The sequence below is a fragment of the Oncorhynchus tshawytscha genome, linkage group LG16 (assembly GCF_018296145.1).
Source record: "Oncorhynchus tshawytscha isolate Ot180627B linkage group LG16, Otsh_v2.0, whole genome shotgun sequence".
NCBI classification, from domain to species: domain Eukaryota; kingdom Metazoa; phylum Chordata; class Actinopteri; order Salmoniformes; family Salmonidae; genus Oncorhynchus; species Oncorhynchus tshawytscha.
In genome coordinates, this window is record NC_056444.1 from 69,885,878 (window position 1) to 69,903,418 (window position 17,541).

Sequence of the window (17,541 nt, forward strand, 5' to 3'; positions counted from 1 at the left end):
TAGGAAGAAGCAGAGCCAGAGCGTTTGTTTTCCTTGGACACAGTCCCCCCCTCTTTCTTTCTTTCCTTCCACCAAGACATGGAGCAGAGCAGGCCCTCACCCAGAGCTGACACACAGCCTGCAGAGGAGGCTGAAACACAGCCTGCTTTCCTCACATCCACAGGTCACAACCTCTGGCTCACACCACCAGGCCCCCTTCCCCGGCAGATAGATATGGCTCTGTTGCAACACTTGTGGTTTAGCGCTGGAGAATATTAGTGGGGAAAAAGAAGTGGGCTGGGGTGCGGTTGCTGGGTACAAGTTCCACTGGATACGTCTTGTAGTCCGAATTCCAAGCGTTTAGAATACTTGTTACAGGATGTTTCACGGTATGTACACTGTATAAACCGATTTGTTTGGATTCTGTTTCTCACCATGGCAACACAGATGTTGCATCAGTCTTGCCAATAAAACGTCCTGTTTGAACCTGTTTGAACCTGACTCCTGCAGCCATGTCTTGTCCTGTCACAGAGGCTGAATCCTAAATGGCACCCTATTCCCTACATAGTGCATGTCTCTGGTCAAGAGTAGTGCACTATATAGGGAGTATGGTGCCATTTGGGTCTCAGACAGTGATGGAGTAGAGGTCTGGGTTACAGGCCAGGTGGCCAAACAGAGTCAGGTTCAGTGTGGTCACCCAGAGCTGGACCAGTCAGAGAACTCAGGTTGACATCTGAACAGTGAGGACCAGAGCCATGAGGAATATAATGAGGAATAATGAGGAATATAAGGCTCTGGTGAGCACCAAATACCTTCTAGTTTTCCTCCGTTTCTCTCTGGAAAGTTCTTCATGAGAAACTTGATGTGTGTTTGTGTTTAATGATGCAGTAAGTAAGTCCTGTAGTAGCAGATGTCTGGATGACGTTGTCTGGAGCCTCCAAGAGTAGAACTACAATGTTTCATTACCCTTTTTTCAGTCATCACTCATACACTCAGTTTAGTTGTTGTTTTGTCTTCTTCCCAGGGGACCGCATAGTCACTGTCAGTGGCACAGACTACCAGGCTGAAGTCAAGTCCCACCAGTGGTTCGGCGCCACCATCCGTTCCCACGGAGACACCATTCTGGTAAGACGACACTCAGAGACTGAGACCAGGTTGAGAAAGTCAGTTTACTTTCAACGTTGGTCTCTATAGCCCAGAGTCCCTCAACTGTTATGATGTCTGGCGTTCATGTCAAGGGGTTGTATATATTCATTGTTCCAAGTTTGTCTTAAACTTCTTAAAGGTCTTTGTCTATCATGTTGTTGTGACTATTACAGTTTTCCCCTCCACTGTGTCTCTCAGAGGAGAAGTGTTTTATGCTCCTGTGACATTGAAGTGGAGACGACTGTCGTTTTTCTTTTGATGATTGTGAGGGACGTGACCTGGATTTGGTTACATTTGTGACTTTTCTCTAGATGTAACATTAACCTCTCTCTGGGTCTCCATCGAGTTACACAGGGTGTTGTTGTACCTGAAAAACAACTAACCCTCCTCTGCCCCCCCATATAGGCCTGTGCCCCCTCTACTCCTGGAGAACCAAAGCAGAAAAGCCACAGTCCGATACCACGGGAACCTGCTACCTCTCTGTCAAGAACTTCACCAAGTTTGTGGAATATGCTCCCTGTCGCACAGGTAATCCTTCTTGGTTTTTCATAAAGATGTCATCCATTTTCTAATGCTCTTCTCTGCCGACCGAATACCCCACTACCCAACTACCCTACACTACAGGTTACTCCTGTGGCCTACCTCTGACACAGCAGCTGTCCACACAGCAGGCTATTAGACAGGGGTTAAGTGCTGCGCCTGAAGGCCACAACAGAAGGGATGTATATGGTCTCAAGTACCCCTACTGAGTAAACAATTCCAGCGACATCACACACTGGCTGTGGGGAAAGAATGTACCTTTATCAGATGCAGTCAACTATGTTATCCCGTATTGACCAAATGTATCCCTACTGCTGGTAATGGCTGGCTGGCTTGGTTCTGTTCAAAATACCCAGTTGAGTCATCACGTCAAGGTTAAAAATATTTCCAAAATATCTACATTCTGAAGTGTTGGTTTAATATGAGGCAATTTATGGATCTTTAAATTAGCTTTTTCAAATCAGAAACATTCATGTATAAAACTGATTATTCAACCTTTGCCTCTGTTTATTTCAGAATTCATTAACCAGGGTGGTCAGGGCTACTGTCAGGGGGGATTCAGTGCTGATTTCACAAAGGTAACACTCCTAAACACTTCCTCTCAGTTCAGTACCAGAGGTTTATCAAATACTATGGATTGCAAACACATGATCTCTCTCATGATTCTGTCTCTCTCTCTGTTGCTCTCGCTCTCTCGCTTTCAGGATGGGAAAGTGGTGCTTGGAGGACCAGGCAGCTTCTTCTGGCAAGGTACAGGGTCTGACAACCCTCCTGGACCACAAGCAAATAAGTTGTAGCAATATTCTGAAGTTATTTGAGTGAAACCTGAGAGAAACTTTCCATTCACTCCCTGTTTCCTGCTTCATGTGTCTCCTCAGGTCAGGTGATCTCAGCAGCCAAAGAGGAGATAATCAAGGCCTACTATCCAGGGTACTTCATGCAGTCTGTGGAGGGACAGACCCAGACCAGACAGGCTCAGATCAAATATGACGACAGCTACCACGGTAAGACTTTCCTCTCTCGTAATTCTATCACTCCCGTGATCCCCTTGCTTTCCAAACATGCTGGTTTCCTGTGTAGGCTACTCGAGTCTGAGAACTATGATTTGGAAACGTCACCACATTCCCTCTAACCCTCTGACCTCTGATAAAAGGCGGATAGATGCAAAGTTGGGCAAAGTACATGTCTTTATCCATAGATTACACTTCAGGAGTAGTGGAGGTGTATAGGTTCTGAATGCTTGATATCATATGACTAATGTCTGCTCTCTCTTGCGGCCTTGCAGGTTACTCTGTTGCAGTTGGGGAATTCAGTGGAGATGACGTGGAAGGTAAAGACATCTGTAATGCAGACTTCCACAGGCCTGGCTGCACATCAGACAGCCATTAAAGGGTTCAGATTGTTTACTATACCTGAAGTGAACTCAAACTGAACTCACCTACACAATTCTGTCCCGCTACTAAGCTGGAAAGACTGCGATCGCTGGAATTCTCAGAGTTCCAGACGGCTGTGACCTTTGTGATATTTCCCCTCCTAAATCTTCCATTTTTTCTCTGTTTTCCCCCTGTCTGTGCACTTCTCAGATGTTGTGGCTGGGGTCCCAAAAGGGGTCATGCTCTATGGTTTGGTAAGAAAACCTCATCACCGCTCTCATTTTGAGTGGAATATCGTAACACAGGCCTAATACACTATACATATGTTGGACCTCAGAGATTTTGACCATGTGTTCTGTGTGTGTGTCTGCTCTCTGCAGGTGTCTGTTTTAAATGGCACTGATCTGAAGTCCATGCTCAACTACACTGGCGAACAGGTAAGCCACAAACCTCATCTCAAACTCAAAACAGTTTTTTTCAGACAGACTGCGGTTCCATAACTAGCTGTTTCTCGTGGCAACTCTTAATTTCCTGAGTCAGTGTGTACTGGAACACTGGTGATATAAGAACAATAATTTCCTTTACAAGTCTCTGCTAACTGGATTTCAAGCCATCTGTGGTTTGCTGTAAAGCATAATTATTGAAGTTAAAGTGCAGAAGCAATTTTCTCCAAATGAGCAGCATGATCCTTTCTACAAATGGAATGGAAATAGCGTGAGCCCCTTTTAATGGTGCTGATTGGTTCAGCTGAATAAATAAAATCATACATGTATTTGCTTACCCTGGGAGTCTGGGAATTAAGCGTTTTCTGTGTCTTTGCTACTTCAGATAAAAATGGATTATACAGACATGACAAAAAAGACTTAACTTAACAGCTTCAAGCTAGACCAAGCAAGCACCATCATTTTCATTGACCATTTTGTCTCTGTTAGTAGTCTCTTCTACAGGATCTCTCTTAATTCAAGTAGATTTACTATAATTTATGTCATAGAAGCCCCTTTGCTTAAAAGCAGCTTTTCTATTTTGAGCCGTTTTGACCCCAGATAGATAGTGATGTTGTAGGAATGTGACATGATGTCTTGATGTTTTCTCAGATGGGCTCCTATTTTGGGTATACTGTGTCCACAGCCGACATCAATAACGACGGGTGAGTTCTCGAGGAGTCGAACATCACATTCTAATGAAACATTGTCGTACAGTATGTTCTTGCCCATGAGCAAGATTTAATTTATCCAATAATGTTATGGGAAAACTCAGTCAACATCAATAATGACGAATGAGTAGGAGTCGGTTCTCAAACAGCTGACATAGTGGCGTTCTCACCCTTTTTAATGATATGGGTGGTGGTGAGACTGGTTTTCTGAGCCAATGACTACTTTTATGGGAAATGTGTCTTTTGTGTGTGTACTAGGGTTGAGAAATTGTAAAAAAGAATCCAGAAATTCCCAGATTTCTCGAAAACCTGGGAATTTTAGGAAAGCTTCCTGAATTTGCCACATTAGTCTGTATATGTCTGTGACCGTGTGTTTCTCTCTCCTCCCCTCAGCATGTCTGACCTGTTGGTGGGAGCTCCCATGTACATGACCCGAGGGTCAGACGGCCGTCTGGAGGAGGTGGGACGTGTGTACCTCTATCTGCAGCGTGGACCACTGGACCTGGAGCCAACTCTCAACCTGACCGGGACCCAGGTGTTTGGGAGGTTTGGCAGCACCATCGCACCTCTGGGAGACCTCAACCTGGATGGATACAATGGTGAGAGGTGTGGTGGTAATACTGGGGCTTTAAGGGACAGAAGCGTTATTTGATTGAAAAGTGAAACCTTCCCTCTTATGGACCGTTTGTGTGTCTGTTCTCTCTGTTCTCTCTGTTCTCTCCTCTTCTCTGATTGGTAGACTTGGCCATCAGCTGTCCTTTCGGTGGAGAGGACCAGCAGGGATTGGTTCTCATCTACAACGGATTCGCCGGTGGGCTCAGGAACACACCCTCTCAGGTCATAGCTGGCCAATGGGCTTCAGGCACAGTGCCGGCCAGCTTTGGATTCTCACTCCGAGGTGCTAAGGATCAGGACATGAATGGCTACCCAGGTGAGTGACAAGACCAGTGAATTTAAAAAAACATCTCTCATAGTTCTGAGTGTGCTTATACTGTGTTTACTTGTAGTCTATGAACTAGAAATGTCTTTTCACAACAGATCTTATTGTTGGTGCTTTCGGAGTTGACAAGGCGATTTTGTACAGGTAATTTAATTTTACTCATAACCTTCTATCTGTCAAACTATTGAGGGATTGTTTTTTTTAAAATAAAGTGTTGAGTTAAGAGGTTTACCCAAAGGTCTGCCTCTATCATATGTAACTTCGGCCCAAAGGTCTGCCTCTATCATATGTAACTTCAGCCCAAAGGTCTGCCTATATCATATGTAACTTCAGCCCAAAGGTCTGCCTCTATCATATGTAACTTCAGCCCAAAGGTCTGCCTATATCATATGTAACTTCAGCCCAAAGGTCTGCCTCTATCATATGTAACTTCAGCCCAAAGGTCTGCCTCTATCATATGTAACTTCAGCCCAAAGGTCTGCCTCTATCATATGTAACTTCAGCCCAAAGGTCTGCCTCTATCATATGTAACTTCAGCCCAAAGGTCTGCCTCTATCATATGTAACTTCAGCCCAAAGGTCTGCCTCTATCATATGTAACTTCAGCCCAAAGGTCTGCCTCTATCATATGTAACTTCAGCCCAAAGGTCTGCCTCTATCATATGTAACTTCAGCCCAAAGGTCTGCCTCTATCATATGTAACTTCAGCCCAAAGGTCTGCCTCTATCATATGTAACTTCAGCCCAAAGGTCTGCCTCTATCATATGTAACTTCAGCCCAAAGGTCTGCCTCTATCATATGTAACTTCGGCCCAAAGGTCTGCCTATATCATATGTAACTTCAGCCCAAAGGTCTGCCTCTATCATATGTAACTTCAGCCCAAAGGTCTGCCTCTATCATATGTAACTTCAGCCCAAAGGTCTGCCTCTATCATATGTAACTTCAGCCCAAAGGTCTGCCTCTATCATATGTAACTTCAGCCCAAAGGTCTGCCTCTATCATATGTAACTTCAGCCCAAAGGTCTGCCTCTATCATATGTAACTTCAGCCCAAAGGTCTGCCTATATCATATGTAACTTCAGCCCAAAGGTCTGCCTCTATCATATGTAACTTCAGCCCAAAGGTCTGCCTCTATCATATGTAACTTCGGCCCAAAGGTCTGCCTCTATCATATGTAACTTCAGCCTCTGCTCCCATCTAATGTACCACAGATCCCGGCCCATCGTCAACACCAGTGCCTCCTTGACCGTCTATCCCACAATGATCAACCCCGAGGAGAAGGTCTGCCAGTCAACATATGTAACTTCAGCCTCTGCTCCCATCTCATACCACAGATCCCTGGTAAGAACTGCATCATACCTGTCTCACCAGTGCCTCCTTGACCGTCTATCCCACAATGATCAACCCCGAGGAGAAGAGTTGTTCAGTCAACAACGGCAACACCACCATACCTGTCTCTTGGTAAGCACTGCATCATACCTGTCTCCTGGTAAGAACTGCATCATACCTGTCTCCTGGTAAGAACTGCATCATACCTGTCTCCTGGTAAGAACTGCATCATACCTGTCTCCTGGTAAGAACTGCATCATACCTGTCTCCTGGTAAGCACTGCATCATATCTGTCAACTGGTAAGTACTGCATCATACCTGTCTCCTGGTAAACACTGCATCATACCTGTATCCTGGTAAGTACTGCATCGTACCTGTCTCCTGGTAAGTACTGCATCATACCTGTCTCCTGGTAAGCACTGCATCATACCTGTCTCCTGGTAAACACTGCATCATACCTGTCTCCTGGTAAGTACTGCATCATACCTGTCTCCTGGTAAGATCTTCATCATACCTGTGTCATGTTGAGTACTGCATCATACCTGTCTCCTGGTAAACATGGCATCATACCTGTCTCCTGGTAAGTACTGCATCATACCTGTCTCCTGGTAAGTTCTGCATCATACCTGTCTCCTGGTAAGTACTGCATCATACCTGTCTCCTGGTAAGTACTGCATCATACCTGTCTCCTGGTAAGTTCTGCATCATACCTGTCTCCTGGTAAGTACTGCATCATACCTGTCTCCTGGTAAGAACTGCATCATACCTGTCTCCTGGTAAGAACTGCATCATACCTGTGTCATGTTGAGTACTTGTCTCATCTCCAGGTCCTGAGTGCTGATCAAGGATCAGGTCTCCCTGTCCATGTTATCTTTTTCAGTATGTTTTAAAAGTGTAAATTGATCCTAGATCAACAACCCCTACTCTAAGACAGTTTGTGAATACAGGTGCAGACTCCATTATCTAAGGGTGTTGTTGTCTAACTGCTGCTTGATTGACATTTGGCACAACAGGAAGGAGTTCCTCAAAACTAGCTCTCATTTGTAATTAGACAGGAAGTCCCTTTGAGGACATACTGCATCACCCCTCAAGACTAATCATGTTATTTATTTGGGAGACAGTCAGGCTTATCTGGTGGTGTTGGTGACCTGTTGTTATAGCAACTTCATAACAGATTCTGTTTCTTCGAGAGGAGCAGTGAATGTGCAGCATGGTACTCATTACCATCCAATGGGAGCCGAAACAGAACAGAACAGCGTTTCTCTGATCTCTGGCTGTGCTGCCCAACATGCTTGACACTGTGTTGGTGTGTCTGCTGCTCCCCCCCCCCTGCATTGCCAGGTGATGGTGGGATGCAGGTGGGGGTGGAGGGAAGGAGGGATAGAGGGGGAGATGGAGGGAGGGAGGGGTCGGGAAGTTTGCCAGCTGCTTTTGAATGAGTTATTGTTTGGTGTTGGAACACAGCTGGGAAGCATCAGGATGTGGAGATGCTCCTGTGCAGGCACACACTCCTACACAGACACAGGCACACACTCCTACACAGACACAGGCACACACTCCTACACAGACACACACTCCTACACAGACACAGACACACACTCCTACACAGACACAGGCACACACTCCTACACAGACACAGACACAGACACACACTCCACAGACACAGACACACACTCCTACACAGACACAGGCACACACTCCTACACAGACACAAGCACACACTCCTACGCAGACACAGGCACACACTCCTACACAGACACAGACACACACTCCTACACAGACACAGACACACACTCCTACACAGACACAGGCACACACTCCTACACAGACACAGGCACACACTCCTACACAGACACAGGCACACACTCCTACACAGACACAGACACACACTACACAGACACAGGCACACACTCCTATACAGACACAGACACACACTCCTACACAGGCGCACACAGACACCTCCTACACAGACACAGACACACATTCCTACACAGGCACAGACACACACTCCTACACAGACACAGGCACACACTCCTACACAGGCACACACTCCTATACAGACACAGACACACACTCCTACACAGGCGCACACTCCTACACAGACACAGACACACATTCCTACACAGGCACACACTCCTACACAGACACAGGCACACACTCCTACACAGACACAGACACACACTCCTACACAGACACAGGCACACACTCCTACACAAACACAGACACACACTCCTACACAGACACAGGCACACACTCCTACACAGACACAGACACACACTCCTACACAAACACAGACACACACAGGCCTACACAGACACAGGCACACACTCCTACACAGACACAGGCACACACTCCTACACAAACACAGACACACATAGGACACAGGCACACACTCCTACACAGACACACAGACACACACTCCTACACAAACACAGACACACACTCCTACACAGACACAGACACAGGCACAGGCACAGGCACAGGCACAGGCACACACTCCTACACAGACACAGGCACACACTCCTTCACAAACACAGACACAGGCACAGGCACAGGCACACACTCCTACACAGACACAGACACACACTCCTACACAAACACAGACACACACTCCTACACAGACACAGGCACATACTCCTACACAGACACAGACACAGGCACACACAAACACAGGCACACACTCCTACACAGACACAGGCACACACTCCTACACAGACACAGGCACACACTCCTACACAAACACAGGCACACACTCCTACACAGACACAGACACACACTCCTACACAAACACAGACACAGGCACAGGCACAGGCACAGGCACACACTCCTACACAGACACAGACACAGGCACACACTCCTACACAGACACAGACACACACTCCTATACAAACACAGACACAGACACAGGCACAGGCACACACTCCTACACAGACACAGACACAGGCAAGGCACAGGCACACACTCCTACACAGACACAGACACAGGCACAGGCACACACTCCTACACAGACACAGACACAGGCACAGGCCTACACAAACACAGACACAGACACAGGCACAGGCACAGGCACACACTCCTACACAAACACAGACACAGACACAGGCACAGGCACACACTCCTACACAGACACAGACAGGCAGGCACAGGCACACACTCCTACACAGACACAGACACACACTCCTACACAAACACAGACACAGACACAGGCACAGGCACACACTCCTACACAAACACAGACACAGACACAGGCACAGGCACACACTCCTACACAGACACAGGCAAAGGCACAGGCACAGGCACACACTCCTACACAAACACAGACACATACACAGACACAGGCACAGGCACAGGCACACACTCCTACACAGACACAGACACAGGCACACACTCCTACACAAACACAGACACAGGCACAGACACAGGCACAGGCACACACTCCTACACAAACACAGACACAGACACACACTCCTACACAAACACAGACACAGGCACAGGCACAGGCACAGGCACACACTCCTACACAAACAGACACAGGCACACACGCCTACACAAACACAGACACAGACACAGACACAGGCACAGGCACAGGCACAGGCACACACTTCTACACAGACACAGACACACACTCCTACACAAACACAGACACAGGCACAGACACAGGCACAGGCACAGGCACACACTCCTACACAGACACAGACACAGGCACACACGCCTACACAAACACAAACACAGACACAGGCACAGACACAGGCACAGGCACACACTTCTACACAGACACAGACACACACTCCTACACAAACACAGACACAGGCACAGACAGACACAGGCACAGGCACAGGCACACACTCCTACACAGACACAGACACAGGCACACACGCCTACACAAACACAGACACAGGCACAGACACAGGCACAGGCACACACTTCTACACAGACACAGACACACACTCCTACACAAACACAGACACAGGAGCACAACAGAGGGGTTTCTCCTAGATAGATACAGAAAGAGGGTGTCTATTTCATTCTCTTTTATTTCTTCCTTCCCTTGTATTCTATCAACACTAACTCTGTTTTGCTCCCTTTTTTCCCCCATCGCCACCTCACTCTTTCTTTCCAGTCAGTGAGGGTTTGGTTGTAAAGGGCTTGGGTTTGCCTTGCGGACTGTTGGAATCTGTGACTGATGTCATGGGAGAGAGAGAGAGCTCTGAGCCCGTACACATACAGACACTGACTGACTGTCCTGTCTGTGGGGATACATGAGATGATGTTCAATTTCACCCTCTTTAACTCAGCCATTCCAGGCTGGAGAGCTGAGGATGGGGGGACACGCCATGTTATTAACTTGGCTGGCTACACCATAGAGATGCCTTTCCTAACATTACCCATATGACTAGCCATTCCTTCATATCATACAGTGTTACCCATTATACCACTTGGCTTGTCTTGTTAGATATCTGAAGGCGGATTTGAGAGGAAGAGCAAGTATGGGAGGAAGAGAGTGAATGAGTGAGATGTCTGTGCGTTTACATGTATGCTGTTTGTGCCATGAATGCTTCCCTTATCGTGTCTCTGTTTTGTCTCTCCTCTGTTCTAAACAGTGTCAACCTGAGTTTCTGCCTCTCTGCCAATGGGAAGTACCTACCAGACAACCTAGGTGAGCCGACTGTCCACATCTGGTCCAGATGACATACAATACCATATTACAAACTCTCAATTGCACACGAATATCAGATGTGCACACAACGTGGTGTATGTTGAATGACTTTGCTGATGCTTTGTATTGTATTGTGACAAAGATGTAGGAGCAGTGTCAGGCTTCCAGAATCCCCATATCTGCTCTGATCCTTTTAATGATTTAAAATCAAAGCACTAGGCTCCTCTTTGTTCATACACAACCCCAGCAATTATTCCACTAATCAGCCCTCTATGCATATAGTTACTGTGCTAGGTGCCATATGGTAAACAAACTACATAGTCTGGATTCTCTATTCGCTTGAGATTATGCAAGTTAGTTTTAATGTGATGGTGTGTAAAACAATAGCACATTCATGGTTGTGTGTATGTGTGTGTGTTCCAGGCTTCCTGGTAGAGGTGCAGTTGGACCATCTGAAACACATGCAGAAGGGAGGGGTGAAGAGGGCTCTGTTTGTAGACTCCCAGCAGGCAATGCTTCAGAGGAGTGTGAGAGTGCGGAGCGGAGAGCGTGTGTGTCACGAGACCAAGATCTACCTGAGGGTAAGTGCTCTACCCAAAATTACAACCAAGTAATTGCACCATTACCACAAAAATGGAAGAGGAAAGTGGAAGGGAAAAGGTAAGAACTGGTCTGTCGGCCCGGCATTAAAGACCATCATTGGTTAAAGAAAATTGTGATCAATAAAAAAGTATACCCGTTTCATTTAAGGACCAAATAATTGACAGCCGTGCCATATAGATTGCAAAATAGTTGGGAAGAGATTTTTGACGTACTGATTCCATGGCACATGGGCTCCCGTGTGGTGCAGCGGTCTAAGGCACTGCATCTCAGTGCTTGAGGTGTCACTACAGACCCCATGATTCGAATCAAGGCTGTATCACAATCGGCCATGATTGGGAGTCCCGTAGGGCCGCGCACAATTGGCCCAGCGTCGTCCGGGTTTGGCCGGTGTAGGCCGCCATTGTAAATAAGAATGTGTTTTTACCGGACTTGCCTGGTTAAATAAAGGTTCAATAAAAAATAAAAATAAACATGTTTTTTGAACTGATATGCAAAATGATGCTAGATTCAAAACTTAGAATTTTTCAATGTAAATTATTATACAGAATTCTTGCAACCAACATAATGTAATTTATATGGGATAGACAACCTTCCCAGCAGATTTTGCTGCGAAGAGGCAGAATCATTAAATCACTTGTTTTGGTACTGTCCATATGTAGCTTGTTTTTGGTCACAGATAACACTACTGGGCGAACTGAAAAGTCATAGTCAATCGATCAATAATATAATAATACTTTTAGCAAAAATGTTTATTTTCAATATCCAATCTGTAGAAACAATGAGAATAGGAAGGTTCAGAACTTTTGTGAAGCAAATAGCTAGCTAGATATATCATGGTCTTTACTTGATAGCTACCTACACAAATATCTAGCTAGAACAAGGTGTTAATAAGATAAATTCATTAAAAAGATTTTAATGCACCCCTGAAAAATATATGTCAAATAGAAATCCAATATGGATGGTGTTAAGAGATAGATGGGAGGGGTTGAATGGAGGTGACGGTTGGGACTAATAACAGCAAGATAACTCATGTAAAACATACTGTGTCCTCAAAACCTATATATGTAGGTTAAGAACATTTTGGAAAGAGCACAGTTTGAAATATATGGCAAATAGAAATCAAACTGGATGGACATCAGAAATATATGGGAGAGGTTGAGGGTAGAGGGAGGACAAGAGTTAAAAACAAACTAAATCAAACTATTGTAAAGTAGACTGTGTCCATAAAATATATGTACTATGTGTGTAGTATGTATGTAGTATGTATAAGCTGGAAATACAGGCCTAAGCGTTGTTGTTCACTAGTTTGCTCCAATTGGGTGAGGGGTGGTAGGGTTGGAGGGTAATAAAGAAAATAAAAAGAAAAGAAAATATGTATTTATATGTATGTATATGTATATATAAAATATGTATTTATATGTATGTATATGTATATATAAAATATGTATTTATATGTATGTATATGTATATATAAAATATGTATTTATATGTATGTATAAAATAAAATATGTATTTATATGTATGTATAAAATATGTATTTATATGTATGTATAAAATATGTATTTATATGTATGTATATGTATATATAAAATATGTATTTATAAAATATGTATTTATATGTATGTATAAAATATGTATTTATATGTATATATAAAATATGTATTTATATGTATGTATATGTATATATAAAATATGTATTTATATGTATGTATATGTATATACATATATATTTGCAAAAAGATATATGTGGGATTGGAAGTGATGCAGACAATTACATTGATGGAAGCTACAATCTATCTGCAATATTAAAGCTGATCTAACCCCTAAAAAACACACAAAAAATACAAAATAATAATAACAATGATTTAAAAAATGTTTTAAATACAGTCTCGGCCCCACGGACACACACACAGACACACACACACTCACTCACTCACTCACTCACTCACTCACTCACTCACTCACTCACTCACTCACTCACTCACTCACTCACTCACTCACTCACTCACTCACTAAACCACTCACTCACTCACTCACTCACTGTCTCACTCACTCCATCTGATAAACCCTCTCTTTCTCTCTCTGTCTCTCTCCATCTGTCTCTGTCTCTTTCTCTATCTGTCTCTCTGTCTCTGTCTCTGTCTTTCTGTCTCTATATATACAGTGCCTTGCGAAAGTATTCGGCCCCCTTGAACTTTGCGACCTTTTGCCACATTTCAGGCTTCAAACATAAAGATATAAAACTGTATTTTTTTGTGAAGAATCAACAACAAGTGGGACACAATCATGAAGTGGAACGACATTTATTGGATATTTCAAACTTTTTTAACAAATCAAAAACTGAAAAATTGGGCGTGCAAAATTATTCAGCCCCCTTAAGTTAATACTTTGTAGCGCCACCTTTTGCTGCGATTACAGCTGTAAGTCGCTTGGGGTATGTCTCTATCAGTTTTGCACATCGAGAGACTGAAATTTTTTCCCATTCCTCCTTGCAAAACAGCTCGAGCTCAGTGAGATTGGATGGAGAGCATTTGTGAACAGCAGTTTTCAGTTCTTTCCACAGATTCTCGATTGGATTCAGGTCTGGACTTTGACTTGGCCATTCTAACACCTGGATAAGTTTATTTTTGAACCATTCCATTGTAGATTTTGCTTTATGTTTTGGATCATTGTCTTGTTGGAAGACAAATCTCTGTCCCAGTCTCAGGTCTTTTGCAGACTCCATCAGGTTTTCTTCCAGAATGGTCCTGTATTTGGCTCCATCCATCTTCCCATCAATTTTAACCATCTTCCCTGTCCCTGCTGAAGAAAAGCAGGCCCAAACCATGATGCTGCCACCACCATGTTTGACAGTGGGGATGGTGTGTTCAGCTGTGTTGCTTTTACGCCAAACATAACATTTTGCATTGTTGCCAAAAAGTTCAATTTTGGTTTCATCTGACCAGAGCACCTTCTTCCACATGTTTGGTGTGTCTCCCAGGTAGCTTGTGGCAAACTTTAAACAACACTTTTTATGGATATCTTTAAGAAATGGCTTTCTTCTTGCCACTCTTCCATAAAGGCCAGATTTGTGCAATATACGACTGATTGTTGTCCTATAGACAGAGTCTCCCACCTCAGCTGTAGATCTCTGCAGTTCATCCAGAGTGATCATGGGCCTCTTGGCTGCATCTCTGATCAGTCTTTTCCTTGTATTAGCTGAAAGTTTAGAGGGACGGCCAGGTCTTGGTAGATTTGCAGTGGTCTGATACTCCTTCCATTTCAATATTATCACTTGCACAGTGCTCCTTGGGATGTTTAAAGCTTGGGAAATCTTTTTGTATCCAAATCCGGCTTTAAACTTCTTCACAACAGTATCTCGGACCTGCCTGGTGTGTTCCTTGTTCTTCATGATGCTCTCTGCGCTTTTAACGGACCTCTGAGACTATCACAGTGCAGGTGCATTTATACGGAGACTTGATTACACACAGGTGGATTGTATTTATCATCATTAGTCATTTAGGTCAACATTGGATCATTCAGAGATCCTCACTGAACTTCTGGAGAGAGTTTGCTGCACTGAAAGTAAAGGGGCTGAATAATTTTGCACGCCCAATTTTTCAGTTTTTGATTTGTTAAAAAAGTTTGAAATATCCAATAAATGTCGTTCCACTTCATGATTGTGTCCCACTTGTTGTTGATTCTTCACAAAAAAATACAGTTTTATATCTTTATGTTTGAAGCCGGAAATGTGGCAAAAGGTCGCAAAGTTCAAGGGGGCCGAATACTTTCGCAAGGCACTGTATATATATGTCTTTCTCTCTGTCTCTGTACGTCTCTCTATCTCTCTCTGTCTCTCTAACTCTCTCTGTCTCTGTCTCTCTATCTCTCTCTGTCTCTATCCCTCTCTCTATCTGTCTCTATCCCTCTCTCTATCTGTCTCTCTCTCTCTCTCTCTCTCTCTCTCTGTCTATCTATCTCTCTCTCTGTCTATCTCTCTCTCTCTCTGTCTATCTCTCTCTCTCTCTGTCTATCTCTCTCTCTCTCTGTCTATCTATCACTCTCTCAATTCAATTCAAGGGCTTTATTGGCATGGGAAACATGTGTTAACATTGCCAAAGCAAGTGAGGTAGATAATATATAAAGTGAAATAAACAATAAAAATTAACAGTAAACATTACACATACAGAAGTTTCAAAACAATAAAGACATTACAAATGTCATATTATATATATATATATATACAGTGTTTTAACAATGTACAAATGGTTAAAGGACACAAGATCAAATAAATAAGCATAAATATGGGTTGTATTTACAATGGTGTGTGTTCTTCACTGGTTGCCCTTTTCCCGTGGCAACAGGTCACAAATCTTGCTGCTGTGATGGCACACTGTGGAATTTCACCCAGTAGATATGGGAGTTTATCAAAATTGGATTTGTTTTTGAATTCTTTGTGGATCTGTGTAATCTGAGGGAAATATGTCTCTCTAATATGGTCATACATTGGGCAGGAGGTTAGGAAGTGCAGCTCAGTTTCCACCTCATTTTGTGGGCAGTGAGCACATAGCCTGTCTTCTCTTGAGAGCCATGTCTGCCTACGGCGGCCTTTCTCAATAGCAAGGCTATGCTCACTGAGTCTGTACATAGTCAAAGCTTTCCTTAATTTTGGGTCTGTCTCTCTATCTGCCTCTGTCTCTCTCTATCTGTCATTCTCTCTGTCTATCTCTCTCTCTCTCTCTCTCTCTGTCTCTCTATCTGTCTCTGTATCTATCTCCATCGCTCTCTATCTGTCTCTGTCTCTCTATCTGTCTCTGTCTCAATCTGTCTCTCTGTCTGTCTCTCTATCTGCCTCTGTCTGTCTCTCTCTCTCTGTCTCTGTATCTGTCTCTGTATCTCTCTCTCTCTCTGTCTCTCTCTCTCTCTGTCTCTATCTGTCTCTCTGTCTGTCTCTCTATCTGTCTCTGTATCTGTCTCCATCGCTCTCTATCTGTCTCTGTCTCTCTCTGTCTCTCTATCTGTCTCTGTCTCTCTCTGTCTCTCTCTCTGTCTCTCTCTCTCTCTCTCTCTCTCTGTCTCTCTGTCTGTCTCTCTATCTGTCTCTGTATCTGTCTCCATCGCTCTCTATCTGTCTCTGTCTCTCTCTGTCTCTCTATCTGTCTCTGTCTCTCTCTGTCTCTCTCTCTGTCTCTCTATCTGCCTCTGTCTCTCTCTATCTGTCATTCTCTCTGTCTATCTCTCTCTCTCGGTATCTGTCTCTATATCTGTCTCTCTCTGTTTCTATCTGTCTCTCTATCTGCCTCTGTCTCTCTCTGTCTCTCTATCGGTCTCTCTCTGTCTCTCTGTCTATCTATCTGTCTATCTCTCTATCTGTCTCTCTCTCTGTCTATCTATCGCTCTCTGTCTCTGTCTGTCTCTCTGTCTGTCTCTCTATCTGCCTCTGTCTCTCTCTATCTGTCATTCTCTCTGTCTATCTCTCTCTCTCTCTCTGTATCTGTCTCTATATCTGTCTCCATCGCTCTCTATCTGTCTCTGTCTCTCTCTGTCTCTCTATCTGTCTCTGTCTCTATCTGTCTCTCTGTCTGTCTCTCTATCTGTCTCTGTCTGTCTCTCTGTCTGTCTCTATCTGTCTCTCTGTCTGTCTATCTATCTCTCTGTCTGTCTCTCTCTGTCTATCTATCTCTCTCTGTCTCTCTCTCTGTCTGTCTCTCTCTCTCTATCTCTCTATCTGTCTCTCTCTGTCTATCTATCGCTCTCTCTCTATCTGTCTCTCTGTCTATGTTTCTATCTGTCTCTCTCTATGTCTCTATCTGTCTCTGTATATGTATCTGTATCTGTCTCTG

General features: G+C 44.1%; 1 protein-coding gene across 1 annotated transcript in view; it reads left to right on the forward strand.

Moving 5' to 3' along the window:
- Positions 1–17,541, forward strand: part of LOC112215221 (integrin alpha-5) — a 95,048-nt gene that overhangs the window by 36,783 nt on the left and 40,724 nt on the right. Inside the window, exons 3-19 of the mRNA XM_042299929.1 lie at positions 1,004–1,104; positions 1,324–1,330; positions 1,531–1,653; positions 2,182–2,243; positions 2,370–2,415; positions 2,544–2,669; positions 2,951–2,995; positions 3,249–3,292; positions 3,419–3,475; positions 4,133–4,185; positions 4,585–4,790; positions 4,931–5,122; positions 5,230–5,275; positions 6,342–6,411; positions 6,548–6,591; positions 11,061–11,116; positions 11,540–11,697. Coding sequence (XP_042155863.1) covers positions 1,004–1,104; positions 1,324–1,330; positions 1,531–1,653; positions 2,182–2,243; positions 2,370–2,415; positions 2,544–2,669; positions 2,951–2,995; positions 3,249–3,292; positions 3,419–3,475; positions 4,133–4,185; positions 4,585–4,790; positions 4,931–5,122; positions 5,230–5,275; positions 6,342–6,411; positions 6,548–6,591; positions 11,061–11,116; positions 11,540–11,697 — 1,436 coding nt within the window. The remainder of the gene's footprint in view (positions 1–1,003; positions 1,105–1,323; positions 1,331–1,530; positions 1,654–2,181; positions 2,244–2,369; positions 2,416–2,543; positions 2,670–2,950; positions 2,996–3,248; positions 3,293–3,418; positions 3,476–4,132; positions 4,186–4,584; positions 4,791–4,930; positions 5,123–5,229; positions 5,276–6,341; positions 6,412–6,547; positions 6,592–11,060; positions 11,117–11,539; positions 11,698–17,541) is intronic.